General features: G+C 43.5%; 1 protein-coding gene across 1 annotated transcript in view; it reads right to left on the reverse strand.

Annotated features, from left to right (window-relative positions):
- Nucleotides 1–20341, reverse strand: part of LOC140996598 (protein NLRC3-like) — a 69089-nt gene that overhangs the window by 5219 nt on the left and 43529 nt on the right. The window contains exons 4-9 of the mRNA XM_073467034.1: nucleotides 19781–19927; nucleotides 12825–12903; nucleotides 11684–11912; nucleotides 9732–11514; nucleotides 9459–9632; nucleotides 7259–7432 (exon numbers count right to left, since the gene is read on the reverse strand). Coding sequence (XP_073323135.1) covers nucleotides 7259–7432; nucleotides 9459–9632; nucleotides 9732–11514; nucleotides 11684–11912; nucleotides 12825–12903; nucleotides 19781–19927 — 2586 coding nt within the window. The remainder of the gene's footprint in view (nucleotides 1–7258; nucleotides 7433–9458; nucleotides 9633–9731; nucleotides 11515–11683; nucleotides 11913–12824; nucleotides 12904–19780; nucleotides 19928–20341) is intronic.

Consider the following 20341-nt stretch of genomic DNA (forward strand, 5'->3'; position numbering starts at 1 on the left):
CTTGATAAAATAAAAACATATCAGAGACATTTACTGGTGATAACAATAAACATATTAAACAGAATATTTCTTAAACAGCTCGTTCAACTGTACCAGGACTCACCATCAGGAGGTGCTGTGGTTCCACCGAACACAGGACACTTTAAACATTAAAATTTGATCTCAGTCAATCTTATCATAGAGAAAGGGGAAAAATATCAGTTTTATGAACTTCTTTTGCTGTTTCCTAATCTGTTAAAATTAAGAGGATGAGTTCCTGGTTTAATGGTATTTTAGTATTTTACAATACTTTAAACCACAGGTCTAACGTGTGTACTGTTATTGGATCCATATTCATTTTGACTTCCTTGTGTAGTTTATTGTCTCCGATCATATTTTGAATTGGGATTTGGTTCACTTCTCTTTCTATATCTTTCCATGTTGCTGTGAATTCTGACTTACACCAACAGTACACAGGTCTCAGCTGAGTAGCATAATAGTATTCCCTTCATTTTGGGAGGCTCGTACCACCTCTTTCTCTCTTTGGGGAGCTGAAGAGCTCTGGACCTGACTCTAGGTCCCCCCCCCAAACAAATCTGGATATCGATCTGTCCCAGTCTATAAATTGAACTTGGGGGACCTCTACTGGTAGAGATTGGAATAGATAGAGACATCTGGGTAATATATTTATTTTAACTATCTCAATTCTCCAGTTTAAGTCCAGTGGCAAAGGTTAACCATCTTGTTATATCTTTTTTTATTTCTTGGTCCAAGTTGTTATAATTTGCTGTGCACAGGTCAGAGATGCTTTCAGTGATCTTCACACACAAACAATGAATTGACTTTAGATTCCAGTTAAGGTCGTATGACTCTCTGATCACTTTTGTTGGAGTATAGTTGAGTGATATAATCTGGGTTTTGGAAACATTTATCTTATACCCTGACAGATCGCCAAATGTTTCTAGAAGCTTCATCAAATTAGGGAGCGTTGTATTTGGTTGTCCGAGGAAAGTAATTATGTCATCAACGAAAAGCCCAATTTTATGTTCTCCTCCTCCAGTTGTGACAAGTTCTTTGTTTTCTCGTACTGCTCGAGCTAAGGGCTCAATAAAAATCACAAACAAGGTCGGTGACAAACAGCCTCCCTGTCTGGTCGATCTCTGCAGATATATTTTCTCAGTCAGATCTCCATTCATTTGAATTCTAGCAGAAGGTTTTGGGTAGAGTGTTTTAATCAGTTGTACTGATTTATTATTGAATCCGAATCGTTCTAATATCTGATAAAGAAACTTCCAGTTAACACAATCAAATGCCTTTTCAGCGTCAATGCTAACAACACAGTACTTTGTTTTTCTCTTTGTCTTTGCTAATTATGTGTAAAGTTCGTCTGATACTGTCTTGGGTTTGACGGCCTGATATGAATCCTGTTTGATCTTCATCTATTAATTCTGCTATGAAGGTGTTTATTCTTTTAGAGATAATTGACGTATATGGTTTATAATCTTTATTTAGTATTGAGATCGGTCTGTAGCTTTCACATCTGTCCCTCTCCTTTCCTGGTTTTGGGATGATTGAAATGATTGCTTCTGCCAACGTTCGTGGTATTTTGCTTTCTTTGAGGGTCCAGTTAAAAGAGGTCTGGAGGGCTGGTAACAGTTCCTCCTTATAAATCTTATACCGTTCTGCAGGGTAGCCATCGCTCCCTGGAGATGTACTGAATTTATTGCTTGGATAATGTCTTCCCTTGTAATGTCTGCTGTGAGTCTTTCATGTTGGTAAGTGCCAATCAACAGAAGATCAAGTTAATTTAAGAAGGTCCTCATTTCTTCTTCATTTGCAGCAGTTGGTTGTGTATATAGATTTTCACAGAACCTCTGGAATACTCTTTCTATATTTTCTGGTTCATGTATCATCTCGTTGGTGTTTGGATCCTTAATTTTATGTTTGCTATTTATTGCTTGCTGTTTTCGTATTCGTTTTGCTAGGAGTTTTGTTGCTCTGGGACCAGTTTCATAATAATTTGGCTTCAAAAATATGATCTTTCCATATTCATCCAACAATATCTCATTTATCTTCCTTTTAGTATCCTTAATTTGTTTATATGTTTTTGGGTTGTTTGTTTGATGATATTGTTGCTCTAATTCTCTCAATCTTATAGAGTGGTTCTGGTACGCTTCTCTTCTAAGTCTTTTTATTAAAGTGGTTTTAGCTATTAACTTTCCCCGGACAACCACTTTTAGGGCATCCCAAACAATATACGAGTCGACTTCTCTATTGCTATTGTCCTCCATGTAATGCCTAATTTCCTTTTTTAATTCTTCCACCAAACAGAGTTATTATAACTAAGGTTCAGGAACTGGACCACGCCACTCCTCCTCGCTGATCTGCTACAAAGGCCCAGCCAGTCAAACCACCTGCGTCTCATCAACCTAACCAGCTGCACCGCATTAACTCAACCACCTACGTCGCCCTGATTCAATCACCTGTGAAATCTATATATGCAAGTCTAACCATTTATCTCCCGTTCGCCTCAAGTTCGCCTCCCCCCCAGACCCTCTCCTTCTCCACTAGCCTCTCTCACAGGATCACCGGCAGCCCAGCCTTCCACATCGCCATCCCACGGCAAGAAGATCCTCCAGAACAAGGACCCAGGCCATTCCAGCACAGGAATCCTATCCTTTCCAAAATCTACTACCAATTTAAATAAACCACCTTAAGGTTAAACTGTGGCGTGGTCTTGTGAGTGAACCCTTTATTATGTAGTATTCCTACATTAAGTCTCCAGATTGTTCGTCTTTTTCTGGCATTTAGATGTATTTTTAAAAACAGGCTGTTATGATCTGATATATCTGCCGCTCCAATTTTACACTCGGACACTCTGTACCTATCACCTATATATAGAAAGAAGTTATCATTTCATGAGTGTACATTGTGTGTTGCTGAATAATGTGTGAAATCTTTTTCAAGGTTGAGATTCCTCCAGATGTCGATCATTCCCATTTCTTCTAAGGACAGCTTTACTAATTTTGACATCTGTTTTTAATTTCCTTTGAAACTGGTTGTAAACTGGATTTTTCAACATTTTGGTGTCTGCACCAAAGGATACATGATGTTTGTCTGTGTTACTAACTGGCTGTAAAGCCCAACCTCATCATGCATTACATTTTTCAGTGTTCAAAGAGAGAGGAAAACATCTGTACTGAAAGTGAACAAAATGTCATAGCTGTATTTTTAAACATTTTGGTATAAGTGTTATAAAATCTGCATGATAAAACTGACATATGTGTTCTGGGGGGAAATAGCTCTAAACTAACACTGCAGCGTTTCTATCATGTTTTTTTTTTTCTGAAATAAAATGTGGGCAGCCAAGAGTGGATGTGAACTTGTGACAGGAAAAATGTCATGTATGCTTTAATGGAGCTAGCTTCATTTTGTTTACATTCAGAACTTACATTGGGTCTCCAACTTAGGACATCGTAGAGTCTAATCTTCTGCTACTTAACACATCCCTCTAGCCCTCGGAGCTGGTGAAATATTAACCTAAGTCTGTCACATCATATGGCCAAATATAAAGATGCAATCTGCCTGTTCCCAGCATTAGCACAACACTTTGCGATAATTAGCTTGTTACCTGTGACGACATATGCTAAATGAAACGTCTCTTTCACATTAGCAAGTGACCGACCTGTCTGGGTGCGTTTTGAGATGCCTGATGAAATTCGACGTTGCATCATTTATCCTGGAGCCACACACACGTTACATGTAGCTGATCACTTATTTCCACTGTGCACGAAGTTATTGTAACCAAAAGTAATGATAAAAGGGTCAACTCCAGGAGGACATGGTCAATGTATTTTTTGGTCTGTGAGTGTGCGCACATAGTGCATGCATAACGTTGCACATTATGGCAAAGGGGACATGCAGCTTGTCATATGTTTCCCCAACGTATATGCACCAATAAAATGAAATAGAAATACATGAATGAATTTAGATTTTTTTTAAATGAATTACAGGTTGTTCACGAGTCTCAAAGCTCGAGTCCGAATCAAGTCTGAAGTCTTTTGTGGTGGAGTTGCAAGTCAAGTCTGAAGTCACTGTTTGTGTGACTTAAGTGTGACTGGAGTCAAAGTCCCCATCTCTGGGAGGTACATATACATTTATCAACGTGACAGGTTCAGTCTCTAGTTTTCCCTTGACTAGTACACATCTTCCCTCTTTATCCTTCATTTCCTTTTCACTAACAAATGTAGTTGTAATTGGAATTAGTATCATAACTCCTCTTTTACGTCCTTGTTTATATGAACTGTAATAAGAATTTTTAAATTGTACGTGTTCTGTTTGGGACCGGTGGGTTTCCTGTAACAATATGACATGCTGTTTTTCTTTTTTCAATTTTGTTAAGACCATTCCTCTCTTCTTAGGTGTATTTAGACCATTTACATTTAAGGACATTATCGTTAGATTGTTACTTACCATTCTGCTTCAATAACGTGTGTGCATCTTTTCCCAAGCAGCTGAACATAAACGTGAACAAAAACAAAATTAAGAACACTGTGAACTATGTGGGACTTCCATATGGGGGTTATTCTTCTCTTCTCCCCCAAGTCCCTGTGGTGGGTGGATGGGAAATCCTCTTCTGTGAGGGCCCATCCATAGACCCAGAGCTGTGTCCGTATAATGGCGTCAACCCCAGTCTGGACCTGTCCAACCTTGTTGGTGTTTTATATATGTTGAAATCAAATAAATGAAGCCGTCCGTATTATCTTGCAGCGCTGTTAGTTCTTTCACTATCGGGGCGTCAGTTATTGGGTCTCCTCTGATATTCTTGCAACTTTTCCTTCGCCCGCTGTGCTGCCGCATCCTGCCTGGACCCACCGCCTCCTGCTGGTTGCCATCCCAGGGCGACACAGGTCCACTCCTCCACAAGCCCCAAGTCTTCACTCATGCCGAGTCAACCCCCTTGCTTTCATGTCCTCAGCTGCGTCCCGCTCGTTGTCGTAGCTCTTCATCCCGTTATTCCTATGGATTTTTATTTTCAGTTAATGGGGTTTAAAAACGAATGCCCCTCTCCTTCAGTGTCTTCTTAATATTTTGGTACGTTTTGTGTTTTTGGACAACCTCGGTGGGGTAGTCGTGGTCAAAATTGATTTTTTTTGTCGCCCACCTGCAACCCCTTCTTTTCCCATACTTTCTGTAGGACCATCTCCTTGGTTTCAAACTGAAGGAAATTAACTATTATTGATCTCAGAGCGTCTCCTGGATTCAATTTTCGTAGGAGAGCTCTGTGGGCGCGTTGGATTTGCAGATTAGCTTCGTCGAGCCACAACTCTTTTTTAAGTAGTTGATCCAGGTGGTCGGTGACAGAGCTTCCTTCTATGTCCTTAAGGCCAAAAATCTAGAACTTGTTCCTCCGCTACCTCATTTCTAGATCCGTTATTTTGTCCTGCATCTGGCGTGTCTGTTTTTCCATCTTCTCTAGAAAATAATTTGCCGCCATGCTGTGCTCTTCCAACTCCGCTTTATGATTCTGGGCTTTGGTCATGTTAGTTTTTTGTTCCTGTAGTTCCTTGTTACTTTCTGTGAGTTTGCGTTCAATATCTCGTCTGAGGGTGGCGATTTCTTGTCTCATCTCGCTTTTAAGTTCGTCTTTGAATGTTATCAGTTGGTAACGGAGTTCCTGCTTGAGGTCTCTTATATCTCTACCAATGCTAGCAAGCCCCGCTCTCAGCATTTCTGCCTGATCCAGCTAAAAGCTGAGCATCCGACCCGTCCGCCATCTTACAGGAAGCCGAGGGGCAGTTCTCTTTGCCTCAGGTGTTAACAGGAAGGTAGAGAGGCTGACAGTTACTGTCCAGTCAAACATCAAAGGGTCACTGCTTTGGTGAAGACATGATCAACACCTGTCATGACGTGTAACAGCTGTTCTGTTGTTAGCTGACAGTATATAAGCCAGGACAGCGCGAAGACTGAAGAGACACTGTGGCTCTTCTCTCTGTGCTGCAGGTATTAAAGAGACAATTTCCCTCACAACACACACACCTCGTTATGTCTTTTGATAGAGCTAGGCTAGCAGTTTCCCCCTGCTTCCAGTCTTTGTGCTAAGCTATGCTAACCATGTCCTGGACTTCTCTCTGTACAGAGATGAAGCTGATTCTATCCTGGTGAAGAGGACAAAAAGGGATTTTTCTCAAAATGACAGACAGCTCCTTTAACATGCAGAGATCTGTTCAAACTCAGTTATTACCAAGAAACAATGATCATGTTTGTTCCTGGAGATGTTCTCCTCCTACACAAGTATCTCCTCTTCAAGTTGAAGCAGTGTTCATGTTCTGATAAAAGGAAAAAGGCTTCTTACATGTGTCACTGTTCATATCACACTCATACTCATCAGACTCTTCCTCCTCCATCACACTGACTAGGGTTGGGCGGTATGACGGTATATACCGTGTGACGGTATAAAAGTGTCTATCGGTAGAGATTTTGCAATACCGTTTATACCGGAGAAAGGGCAGATGGCTGCGGCATCTCTCTGAGTCACTGTAGTTACACTGCCTCGACACACGGGGCAGCCGGCACTGCAGCAGACTGCTTGGCGTGGTTGCATGTGCACGACGAAGAAGAAACATCTTTACAGGAGTGATAACAATCATGGCGAAGTCGGAGCGTGAAAGCAGAAGTGGGAGTCACGAGGAAACGGAGGCAACCCGACCCACCCAACATGACGAAGAGGAGGCGGAACTCGTTCCGAAAAAGGGCGCTACGTCTGTTGTGTGGAACTTTTTTTTCGGATTTAGAGAATCTGACAAAGAACAAAAAACGATACTCTGCAAAGAGTGTCGCATGACTGTTGCTGCTGGAGGCGGAAACACCAGTAACCTCTTCCACCACTTGAAGTTAAAACACGCGAAGTAGTATTACGAAAGTTGATTTGTGTGATGCTGTGTGATGTGTGTGATTTCTTTTTTTAAATATATTGCACTGACTGAAGCCAGGCTGGCGTTATATACATGACTGTTAAGTTTAAAAACTCAGGTCTTTTTTTTCTTTGATATTCTGGCAGACTGGTCTGGCATTTTTCCTGTTTTTATAGAAATCCAAGTTCAAAAATAAAAGAGGAAAATGATCAAATGCGACAGTATGGTTATTTTAAGCCATTAATTGAATTTACAGGGGGAAAAAACCATACCGTGATATATACCGTTACTGTGATATGAAATTACTCATACCGTGATATAAGATTTTGCTCATACCGCCCAACCCTAACACTGACGCTTCATACCTGAGAGTGTCCAGTCTCCAGTCTGGATCCTTCAGTCCAGCCGACAGCAGCTTCACTCCCGAGTCTCCTGGATGATTGTGGCTCAGGTCCAGCTCTCTCAGATGGGAAGGGTTGGAGCTCAGAGCTGAGGCCAGAGAAGCACAGCCTTCCCCTGTGATCAGACAGCCTGACAGCCTGCAGACACACAGAACAACGCACATGGCAGATCATCTGAGGAGACAGAAGAGTCAGATACAAGAACAGACTGTCTCCAAATAAATTAACACTTCTCCTCATTAACTAATCATCAGTAAACAGAGTCCAGCTGAGGCTGATAAGTATATGTTTCACTTCTCATAATAACAGTAAACATCTCTAATTTTTTGTGCTTCAGCAAAACACCAAATAGTCTTCTGCATCCCCTGAAAAGGATCCATCCCAGCAGTGGCGAATCTTCAAGGCCTTCAAGGTATTCAGAGAAGGCCCTGGAATCCTCAGATGAAAAAGAAACGCATCTTATTAATTCTGTAAATAAAATAAAATTACGCCGACTTGTTTCTGTAGTTTTCTGTCCATACACTGAGCGGTTTTGTGTTGGAAGAAATTCAACCAATCAGATATTTTTCTACGGTGTCTCTGGGGAGAATATCCTCCATCCAGGGTATTCTATTTCCTTTATAGAATGCCCTGACATTAAACGTAATGAGAGTGTACATTTGGATTGACAATTTGATCAACCAATCATATTTGGATTTGTAGCCAATGGGCGTATTCTTTAAGATTTTCTACGGCTCCAGGGTATTCTGGAAGGCCCGCTTGCTCAGTCACGCGAGACCTAGCTTAACTAGCAAGTTGTGACTGATAGCCGACGTTGAAAATGGCAACAGGTGGAGATGATATTGATACAGCAGGTGGAGATGGTAGTGATACAGCAGGTGGAGATGATAGTGATGCAGCAGGTGGAGATGATAGTGATACAGCAGGTGGAGATGATATTGATACAGCAGGTGGAGATGATATTGATACAGCAGGTGGAGATGATATTGATGCAGCAGATGGAGATGAAACTGTCGCGGATTTTATTGTCAGTGCCCTTTTCAAGACGTTTAATGAAATTATTGAAAAATTCATCCAAAAGGTCAGGAGGATGGATTTCGTCTTCAGGTGAACGTCATTGGTGAGTGGAACTGATTTTTTATTGCTGGTTTTGCTACAGTGTTGCATCTCGTTGAACTGGTTGCATTTTGTTTCCACACACTTGTTAAATGATTGTTCATAAAGTGACTGTCTACCTGATGTCCGATAGTGTGTGCGTGTGTGTGGCTGTGTGTGTGTGTGTCTGTGTGCGTGTGTGTGGCTGTGTGCATAACTAGAACAACGCAATTTTGAAGATGGAGCAGTAAAATTATATTTTGCCAAAAGCTTAAAAATGGCCAGGGATGCCACGTATTTTTCGTTAGTGATTTTTTTTTAGTTTGGGGGGGGACGGTTCGCCACTGCATCCCAGTGACCACTCTGAGAATGAAAATGCTTTCCCACGTTAGTCTTAAAATTAGCCACATTTTTTAATTTTATCTACATTATTTTAATAAGTTACAAGACAAGACAGCTGGTTTTGTTTAGGCAGATAAAAAGTGATTGAAAAGTTTAAATTTAGATGTTATTCAGTTTATTCTTTAATTACGAAATATATTCTAAACCAAACTATGTTTACACAGTTGGATGTTTATGTTGTTCTTTCTATTTTTATTTTAATAAACTACAATCTAAAGTTTTAACACTGATCCCTCTGGCTTCTTCAGGCTTCAGGATATTCTTCAGATTGGCAGAATTATCAAATTATATATTATGATGAATATTGATAGTGATCAATATGGAAAACAATGATTGAGATAATATGTTTTTGCCATATCTCACAGCCCTTCTTTGCTGTATGTTATGTTTGTTTTTCTTGAGATGACTTTTGGTCCAGATACATATTAAGAACATTTGAAACTGTCCCTGATAATAATAATTTAACAACAAAAGCATAAACAAGAGAAAATGATGAAAAATCCTTGTGGAAAGTAATTCTCTGAGTCTGGACACTACCTCCACAGTGAAGTTATACGTCTTTTGACAAATTAAATGAGCAGACACATTACTACAGTTTAGCTGGCTGTCTACTTATATAAATCAGACTTTAAATGGTCATCAGTTGAATGGGTTAATGAATCCTGACCTGAGACTCTCCAGTGTACAGTGAGGACTCTTCAAACCAACAGACAGCAGCTTCACTCCTGAATCCTTCAGGTTGTTGTTACTCAGGTCCAGCTCTCTCAGACTGGAGGACTGAGAGCTGAGAACTGAGGACAGAGCTACACAGCTTCTCTCTGACAGGTTACAGCCACTCAGCCTGGAGAGACAACAGCAAGGAAACAAATAATACATTTTCATTTGTATATACTGCTGAAAAACAGGAGATAGTATTTATTCATCAATAACTTCTACTTACAGAGCTTTGTTGGAGGCTTTGACCACTGGCAGCAGCCTCAGAAGAGCCTCATCTGAAGCAGAGTATTTCTTCAGGTCAAACACGTCCAGATCTTCTTCTGATGACAGTAAGATGAAGACCAGAGCTGACCACTGAGCAGGAGACAGTTTATCTGTGGAGAGACGTCCTGAACTCAGGGACTGTTGGATCTCCTCCACTAGAGAACGATCATTCAGTTCATTCAGACAGTGGAACAGATTGATGCTTCCCTCTGGACACAGATTCTCACTGATCTTCTTCTTGATGAACTGGACTGTTTCCTGATTGGTCTTTGAGCTACTTCCTGTCTGTGTCAGCAAACCTCGCAGGAGGCTCTGATTGGTCTGCAGTGAAAGACCCAGGAGGAAGCGGAGGAACAAGTCCAGGTGTCCATTTGGACTCTGTAAGGCCTTATCCACAGCACTCAGGTAGAGGTGTGTCTCTGCAGATTGATGGTAAGTTGTTTGTTCTTCTGCCAGCAGATTGACTCCAGAGTTGATGAATGTCAGATGGACATGAAGAGCAGCTAGAAACTCCTGAACACTCAGATGGACGAAGCAGAACACTATGTCCTGGTACAGTCCACTCTCCTCTTTAAAGATCTGTGTGAACACTCCTGAGTACACTGAGGCTGCTCTGATATCGATGCCACACTCTGTCAGGTCTGATTCATAGAAGATCAGGTTTCCTTTCTGCAGCTGATCAAAAGCCAGTTTTCCCAGAGACTCAATCATCTTCCTGCTCTCTGGAGTCCAGTGTGGATCTGTCTCAGCTCCTCCATCATACTTGACGTTCTTCACTTTGGACTGAACCACCAGGAAGTGGATGTACATCTCAGTCAGGGTCTTGGGCAGCTGTCCTCTCTCTCTGGTCTTCATCACATCCTCCAGAACTGTAGCAGTGATCCAGCAGAAGACTGGTGTGTGGCACATGATGTGGAGGCTTCGTGATGTCTTGATGTGGGAGATGATTCTGCTGGCCTGCTCCTCATCTCTGAATCTCTTCCTGAAGTACTCCTCCTTCTGTGGGTCAGTGAACCCTCTGACCTCTGTCACCATGTCAACACACCCAGGAGGGATCTGATTGGCTGCTGCAGGTCGTGTGGTTATCCAGAGGCGAGCAGAGGGAAGCAGGTTTCCCCTGATGAGGTTTGTCAGCAGCACATCCACTGAGGTGGATTTTGTGGCATCAGTCAGGATCTCAGTGTTGAGGAAGTCCAGAGGAAGTCGACACTCATCCAGACCATCAAAGATGAACACAACCTGGAACTCTTCAAAGCTGCAGATTCCTGCTTCTTTGGTTTCAGTGAAGAAGTAATGAACAAGTTCCACCAAGCTGAACTTTTTCCCTTTCAGCACATTCAGCTCTCTGAAGGTGAATGGAAATGTGAACTGTATGTCCTGGTTGTCTTTGTCTTCAGCCCAGTCCAGAGTGAACTTCTGTGTTAAGACTGTTTTCCCGATGCCAGCCACTCCCTTTGTCATCACTGTTCTGATTGGTTCATTTCTTCCAGGTGAGGCTTTAAAGACGTCTTCTTGTCTGATTGTTGTTTCTGGTCTGTCTGGTTTCCTGGATGCTGTTTCAATCTGTGTGACCTCATGTTCATCATTGACCTCTGCAGTCCCTCCCTCTGTGATGAAGAGCTCTGTGTAGATCTGATTCAGAAGGGTTGAGTTTCCTGCTTTAGCGATCCCCTCAAACACACACTGGAACTTCTTCTGAAGGTGAGATTTAAGTTTACGTCGACAAACTGGAGCAAGATGTCCTGATTGAACAAAATACAAATAAGATTCATTAATAAATTAAGGATTAAATATTTCAACATTTTACTTCCTCAAAGAATCAATATATGAAGATATTTTTGTCCATCTGTTGAGACTTCAGTAAACGTCTCATTGATCCAACATGTTAAATCTTTAGAGAAATCCTCTTACTGCTCTGCAGACAGTCAGCCAGATCCTTCTGCTTCATTCCCCTCAGGAAGTTCAGTGTGATCTTCAGAAATGCCTCTCTGCTGCTCCTCTTCTGCTCTTCATCTTCACCATCCAACATCTCCTCATCCTCATTCTGACTCTCTAAGCCTTCTGGGTAATCTGAACTCAGAGCCTTCTGGATCTTCTTCAGCTCGTTCTTCACAAAACTGACAATGTTGTCCTCCAGCAGCTGGAACAGAATATTATATGAATGAGACGATCAAACTAAAATCATGGAACCAAACATCAGATCCATGTTGGACAGATTGACAACCCACTCATGTATTAAGCAGAATGGAGATTATTATGAACACCACAGATGTAAAAGTAGTTGTTGAACTCTGATTCCAAAAAAGTTAGGATGTTGTGTTAAACATATATAAAACAAAATACAATTATTTCAGAGACGATGTATTTAATGTTGATTAGGAGTCTCATCATCACTGATTTTTGCAAATGTATATTATTCTGCATTTGATGGCAGCAACAGGCAACAAGTTATGACAGGGGCAACTAAAGACTAAAGTTGCAGCAAAATGCTCCTAAAAAACCTCTTTGGATCATTCCACAGGTAAACAGGTTAACTGGTAACAGGGGACTGTATCATGACTGGGTATAAAAAGGACATCCACGAAAGGCTCAGTCATTTCCAAGAAATGACGGGGCGAGGTTCACCACTTCAAACTCTGTGGACAAACAGTCTTCTACAGTCCATTGTAGTCGCTTGTGGACACCAGTGGTGTCAAACTGGAGGAGGGGGCCTTTCGGGCTTGGTTAGCCCAGGGGTCTCCTGAAGCAGACAGGCCCGAAGTGGTCGCTATGAGGATCAGCACCACAATTCATGACCATCACCTACGGTCATCAATTGTAGGTACTTTCCTCTGTAGACTGGTATATCTGATCTGACCTGGGAAAGACTCAGGATCCCCAGGAGGAGCTGGAAAGAGTTACTGGGAGAAGGACTAAGCAGGAATACACTACTTAGCCTGCTGCCACCCGACCCTGGAAAAGCGGACACAGATGGATGGATGCATTCGTTTTTTATTTACCTTTAACACATTGTCCTACTTTTGTCTGGAATCAGGGTTGTACATGCACATACCATAAATATTGAGTCCAGGTGTGTTTGATGTTGCTGAGCAGACTGACCACTGGGAACCTCTGAGCTCTCCTGCTCGACTCTGTGGAGGAATCATGAAGAATTACTAGAGATGCACCGATCGAACAGCCAGGGACCAGAATCAGCCAGTGTTTATCATGACAGGCAATCACCGGTGACCGGTCGATCAGTGTCAGATATATCTGATTCTGTACCGGTCACATTTACACACATGCCTCATGTTCAGTGGATCATAGATATTTCTCTGTTATGATTTAAAGCATTTTATATCTACTGAACTTTTTTGGACAGATCTACATGGTCACGTAATTAAATACTTAATCACTCTAAACCGGCATGTTGAAGAATCCTTGAGCAAGATACTGAACCACAAATTGCTCCTGATGAGCAGTTGGCACCTCACATGGCAGCTTCTGCCATCAGAGTGTGAATGTGTGAATGTGACAAGTGTTGTAAAGCACTTTGAGCGGTCAGTAGACTGGAAAAACACTACAGAAATGCAAGTCCATTCACCATTTACCAGAGGCAAAGTGAAACTTCAGGTTCTCCTGAATAACATGATGTATGACACTTGATGCTGACTGATAGAGTGGGGGAGGAAAAATAAGATAAATACAGGAGAGTCAGGCGCCCCAGAAACTGTTCCAGGTCTTTGAAGGTTATCTCGCTGTCTGAGAGAAGACGGAGAAAGAAAGCTGCTGCCAGAGAAATTAATTAAAAGTCTCTGTTAATGTTACGTTACTACAACCATCTTCTTGTTCTCCTCACAGAAGAGTTGTTCCACACTGTGAAAAGCTGGTTAGCAGCTACGAGTCAGGATAATCATCCAATTAAAATAGTGATTCTGATCTGTGAAGCTAGAAGTGACCAGTGGAAACACTGAAAACTCAAATATGATGGTATGGTAATCTGACATATTGGGCTGTGATACTTGAATATATCAAACATATTCAATAAATCACCACAAGTCAAAGTGTTGCTGACCACATTGAATCAGATGGTTTCCCCTGACATTAACGTGTTGATGTTACTGCTGATCCCACTGTGAATCAACAGTTCAGTCTGAGTTCTGTACAGACTTCAGTTTACTGTGTTGGTTCAGCAGCTTGTCTGGTTTGGGCCGTTCAGCTCTTGTTGACCTCTATAATACTGTGGACAGCAATGCACAGCTCACACAAGTAGCCAAGTCGGCGGCGCGTACGGACGCAGCGGCCCCTCTCTGTCCCGAAATGGTGTGTTTTACGTGTTTTTCGTGTTTGTCCTCCTCGGTGTGCTCGAGGAATTTTACGTTTTCGTCACGTTTGTCCGTCCTTAGGCGCACATACAGCCGCAGGACTCTTTTTGACATCGGAAATACTTTTTCCTGGAAGATAAACCCGACTCACGCTGAGGAGCTTCACAACCTCGGCCTTCTCCAGCGGCCCGCATCGACGCCGACCCCCACTACTGCAGCTCACCCGCAGAGGAAGCGCCGCAGGCGGTGCGAGAGGAGGCAGAAGCGAGGAAAGCGCGGAGGTATCCGGGACAGGCTAGCGGCTAACCCGAACAAGCCGGCTTTACCATCAATCGTACTAGCCAATGTACGCTCCTTGGACAATAAACTGGATTACATACAGCTCATGAGATCGACCCAGCGGACTGTGAGAGAGTGCTGTGTTTTTGTTTTCACGGAAACATGGCTGAACAACAACACACCGGACTCCGCCATTCAGCTCGACCGGCTAACGTGCCACCGAGCAGACAGAGCCCTCATTGAAGGAGGTAAGACCCGCGGTGGCGGGGTCTGTGTGTACATCAGGGATGCTTGGTGTCAGGATGCTGTGGTGGTTTGCAGACACTGTTCACCCCTTGTGGAGTTTATGATCATCAAGTGCCGGCCTTTCTATCTACCAAGGGAGTTTTCTGCCATCCTGCTGGTCGCAGTCTACATCCCTCCCAGCTGTAACAACAATGATAGAGACAAGGCACTGAGTGAACTGTACAGCTCCATCAGTGAACAGCAGACTGCCCATCCAGAGGGACTTCTCATCATGGCTGGAGATTTCAATCATGCAAATCTCAAAACAGTGTTTCCTAATGTGTACCAACACATTGACTTTGCAACAAGGGGAAACAACACACTGGACCAGGTTTACACAACATTGAGAGGAGCATACAAGCCCTCACCCCTCCCCCATCTCGGCGCTTCGGACCACATCACTGTTATGCTAATGCCAGCATACAGGCCTAAGGTCAAAGTCACCAGACCGGTTCAGAAGCAGGTACGGGTGTGGCCAGAGGGTGCCTCCTCAGCACTCCAGGACTGCTTTGACACCACAGACTGGGACATGTTCAAGCAGGCAGCCACCTACAACCACCACATCAACATACAGGAGTACTCAGACACTGTTACTGCCTACATCAGCAAATGCATTGATGATGTCACGGACACCAAGACCATCACAGTACGGGCCAATCAGAAACCATGGCTGACGGGGGAAGTCCATCGGTTACTGAAAGCCCGGAATGCTGCTTTCAGAGCAGGTGATGAGGCTGGTCTGAGATCAGCAAGAGCCAACCTGTCCCGTGGCATCAGACTTGCAAAGAGGCAGTACAGCAACAGGATAACCCACCACTTCACCGACAGCAGAGACACAAGGAGCCTGTGGCAGGGGTTACAGACCATCACGGACTACAAACCTCGACCACAGACCTGTGACAACAACATCACTCTGCTGAACGATCTGAACCACTTCTTTGGACGGTTTGAAGCCGACAACACCACACCTGCACAGAAGACAACACCACCTCCAGATGACCAGGTGCTGTCCCTGTCTCCAGCCAGCGTGAGGAGATCCCTCTCCAGGATCAACGCTCGCAAAGCTGCAGGACCTGACAACATTCCTGGTCGTGTGCTGAAGGACTGTGCAGAGGAGCTCACAGATGTCCTCACAGACATCTTCAACACCTCCCTGAGCCAAGCTGTTGTCCCCACCTGCTTCAAGAACACCACCATCATCCCGGTTCCAAAGAAGACCTCCCCATCGTGCTTCAACGACTACCGCCCCGTGGCACTGACCCCCATCATCATGAAGTGCTTCGAGCGGTTGGTCATGCAGCACATCAAATCCATCCTACCTCCCTCCCTGGACCCGTACCAGTTTGCATATCGGGCCAACCGGTCCACTGATGATGCAATCTCCACCGCCCTCCACTCAGCTCTCACCCACCTGGACTCTAAGGACTCGTATGTGAGGATGTTGTTCCTGGATTTCAGTTCAGCTTTTAATACAATCATCCCCCAGCAGCTGATACAGAAACTGGACTGTTTAGGACTAAACACCTCTGTCAGAAAAAGGCCGCTTTAAGGTCCCTTTTAACAAAATGATGGTCCAACCACAATAGCACTTCAGTGCAAAGGTGTATTTATTTCGTCCGTGCAAAACAGTGACAAAAAGCAAAAGAAGCCACAATGGATCCACAAGTATATTCAAAATAATGAGAAAACAAAAAAACACTATTATAGATACCGTCTCTCACAGGCTCAGAGTTCCTACTCCCTCTAGGACCCAGCCTCAACTCAAGTTCCCAGGTTTCCTCAGCCGGTTTTATGCCCTGTAACCACATCCCCCATGGCCCGAACCAAAAATGCAGGGATGTCATATCAGCACACATTAATGAGTTACCAGGTAAAAATAACACAGACAGCAATCACACAACATGAAAACCATGTCTCTTTAGCAAATGTCTGAAAAACACCTAAATTTCATGTCTTCCTTCTTCACATATGCCCTGGCCAGTTTATTACCTCAGTTATTTCCCCCTCCCCGTGAGCTCACCTAAATTATCATTTTCCCGGGACTATTTCCCTTAAAACGCCTCACTAGAGCGCTAGTTCAGTTTGTCCCGACGCAGCACCCATACCCCGGAAGTGCAACCACGGAGACGGGACCAAACACAGAGGAAGAGAGCCGCGTCTGCCGGTCTAACATGATAAGTACCCGTCAAACTGCATAATTGCTGTACTCAGTTTCAACTAATAAACCAACGTATGATTGACTTATGGCTCTCGTCATTTTATTTCACAGAGGGTTATGTGTGTGTGTTTTTTGAAAGGGTTAGCAATTAGCTGCTAAACGGTGTGTGCACTCACTGCTGCAGCTAACAAACAGAGGGGAGATTACATGTGTGTTATGCGGGGGAGGCTGCCGTGTTCAGTGACAGAGCCCACTGTCACAACCTCACTCCGTAACTGGTTGCTGGACTTCCTGACAGGAAGACCACAGGCAGTCCGGGTCGGCAGCAGCGCATCCAGCACCATCGTGCTGAACACAGGGGCTCCCCAAGGATGCGTGCTCAGCCCCTTACTGTTCACCCTGCTGACCCATGACTGCACACCAACACACAACACCAACCTCTTCGTCAAGTTTGCGGATGACACGACTGTGGTGGGGCTCATCAACAACAACGAGGAGACAAACTACAGGGATGAGGTGAGCCAACTGGCCAAGTGGTGCAGAGACAACAATCTCTCTCTGAACGTGGAGAAGACGAAGGAGATTGTTGTCGACTTCCGGAGAGCCTCCACCCAGCACCCTCCACTGACTATCAATGGAGCTGCTGTGGAGAGAGTGAGCAGCACCAGGTTCCTGGGTGTGCACCTCTCTGAGGACCTCTCCTGGAGCAGGAACACCGCATCACTGGCCAGGAAAGCTCAGCAGCACCTCTACTTCCTCCGCAGACTGAGAAGAGCCAGAGCACCAGTCCACATCATGACAACCTTCTACCGTGGAACCACCGAGAGCATCCTGACCAGCTGCATCACTGTGTGGTACGGCAGCTGCACTGCATCCTGCAAGAAGACCCTGCAGCGCATAGTGAGAGCAGCTGAGAGGATCATCGGTGCCTCCCTCCCCTCCCTCCAGGACATTTACAGCACACGTCTGGCCCGCAAAGCACTCAGCATTGCGGGCGACCCCACCCACCCCAACCACCAACTCTTCAGTCTCCTGCCTTCCGGGAGGAGGATGAGGAGCCTCCGAGCGAGAACCAGCAGACTGAGAGACAGTTTCATTCACCAGGCCATCAGGATGCTGAACTCCCTCCCAGCGCTGCCCCCCCTTCCTTCTCCGCCCGCTGCCCCCACTAACTCTGGACATTGTTGACCCCCCCCAAATGGCACCAGTCACTTTTACAACTCAAAAACACTTTAAAATCTACTTGCACTGTGTAAGAATGTTTACAACTTCATTGTCATAGTCCAGTTTATACCATTTTATACTGTCATATTTATATCAAACTGCCATATTTATATCTATATTTATATCCAACCCCAATACTGACATACCTATTCCACACTATTTATATCTCCGGACTTTATATTCCCGAATGTCTCTTAGCTGTACATATTTTATTTTTATTTTTATTTTTAGATCTATATTTCTATTTTATTTTATATTCTTATATTTCTATTTTCTGCTTTTTCTGTACATATTCACTTATATTGTCTGGACAGAGGGAAACACAATTTCAATTCTCTGTATGTCTTGTACATATTGCAGTTTTGACAATAAAGTCGACTTTGAACTTTGAACTTTGACTTTGATACGATGCTACTTGTTCAGCACAAACTGGTGAGTCACAATAAACTTGCAGCAGGTGAAGTGAGTGAAACATGATGAAACAAATGATGATTTGATGGAGGAACTCTGTGGAATCAGGGTTAGCCTTCGTTAGCAGATAGCATCTGTTAGCCTCGGTGAAATGTGTTTTATACTCATGCAGTCATCAGACAACAGTCAGAACGAGTGTGTGGAGGAAAAGTTCAACTGGAGAGCAGAGCTGCAGACTGGTTATACTGGGCAGCTTTCAGATGTGACAATATAAATGTGAGTGAAGAAGAACGATGCTGAAAACAAACTGACAGCTTTAAAAAACTTCTCTGGATAATTAACAGTTAAAACATGAAGCAGTCACATTTTAATGATATTAACCCTCTAGGCGCCAGAGTTTATTTAGGAAAATATTCCGTTTGGATTGTAAGATTTCAAAAGGCTGTAGCTTGGAAGTGGTGAGAGATAAATTCATAGTGTAAATGAGAAAAATATTCATAATGACCTAAAGTTTGTGATGGGAGTAAATTTAATCATCTAATTTGCATATTGTGACGTCACCAGGTGACTGAAAGTAACTTTCAGTAAAACTGATTTTTGAACATATTTACACAGAAAAAAAATATTTATATTGTCATCTCATCCTCAAAATAAAGGAACAGGAGTTTGATTGGAGTAAATTTACTAATCTAATTTGTATGTCACCAGGTAAAATTCAGTAAAACGGAATTCTGAACATATTTACACAGTAGATTTTTTTTTTCATCCTCATCCTCAGAGTAAATGAACAGGAATCTGATAGGAGTAAATGTCCTAATCTAACTTGTAAAAAGAAAAGAAAACTCTCGCCGTGATCAGCGTGTGTTGCTTGTGTGACAGTGTGCGCAGCTGCAGCATCGTCAGTCACTCGTCTCTGACGAGCGATCGTCATCAGAGGGCAAATCATCCCCTTCTGAATCACGATCAGCAAAGATCTGTGCAAGCACCTCATCCACACTGTAAAGTCTTTTGGGCATTTTGTTTTTTATTACAAAAATCGCTATCTGTCTCTCGATCTGTCCAGCACACTTCCGCCACCGCTCCGCGGCTCTCTCCTCTCCCACTCTGCCCGCTTAGCCGCTGCCGCTCCGACAGCCGGTGTCGGGTTTCAAACTTTTTTTTCTCAGGTATTTTGCATAGAAACACACCCCCAAATGACGTCAGGATTGAAGCTGAATCTATTGGCTATCTAGTGGTAGCAAGCAGTAATAGCACAAGGCAGTAGATTTAAAGATATGGGCTGTTTTAATGAGCAATGTTGCCTGTCGCAATAATGCGACTTTGGCGCCTAGAGGGTTAACAGCTTACCTCTGTGCAGCAGAGGGCTGTTCTCCTTTAAATTCAATGAAGCGATCGATTGACTGGTCACTCTTAAAGGACACACAGCTGGGCTCAGGTCCAGGTCCAGGTCCAGGTCCAGGTCCAGGTCCAGCAGAGTCTGGTCTCCTATAGATCCTGTTAGACAGAGAGGAAGACCACCAGGGATTGAAATTCTCTTCTTATTCTTCAGACACAGAAGCTGCTGGAGAAACTAGCAGGTATCAACAAGAAAAGGATCAACACACCAGAGTTCAATAAAACATGAAGCTGAATGATTTCACTCTGTGGATCATCGCTTCATTTTCTCATCAAATATTGAACCAAACCAGAACAAAGTCACTGATTTACTGAATCCTGTCAAACAAGAGGTAAAAAAACAGTCCTTCAAGACACACAGCTGGTTCAGAACCAGGTTCTAGTTCCAGTTCAGCAGAATCTGGGGTCTTGTTTATAAAAGTTGTGTACTTACATCACAGGGCTGAAAAAGGGTTGAAGGAAGAGCTGAGTGAACTAAACTGTAAGTTAACTCTGACCCATGCCTACACACAT

Source organism: Pagrus major, chromosome 5 (genome assembly GCF_040436345.1).
Source record: "Pagrus major chromosome 5, Pma_NU_1.0".
NCBI lineage: Eukaryota > Metazoa > Chordata > Actinopteri > Spariformes > Sparidae > Pagrus > Pagrus major.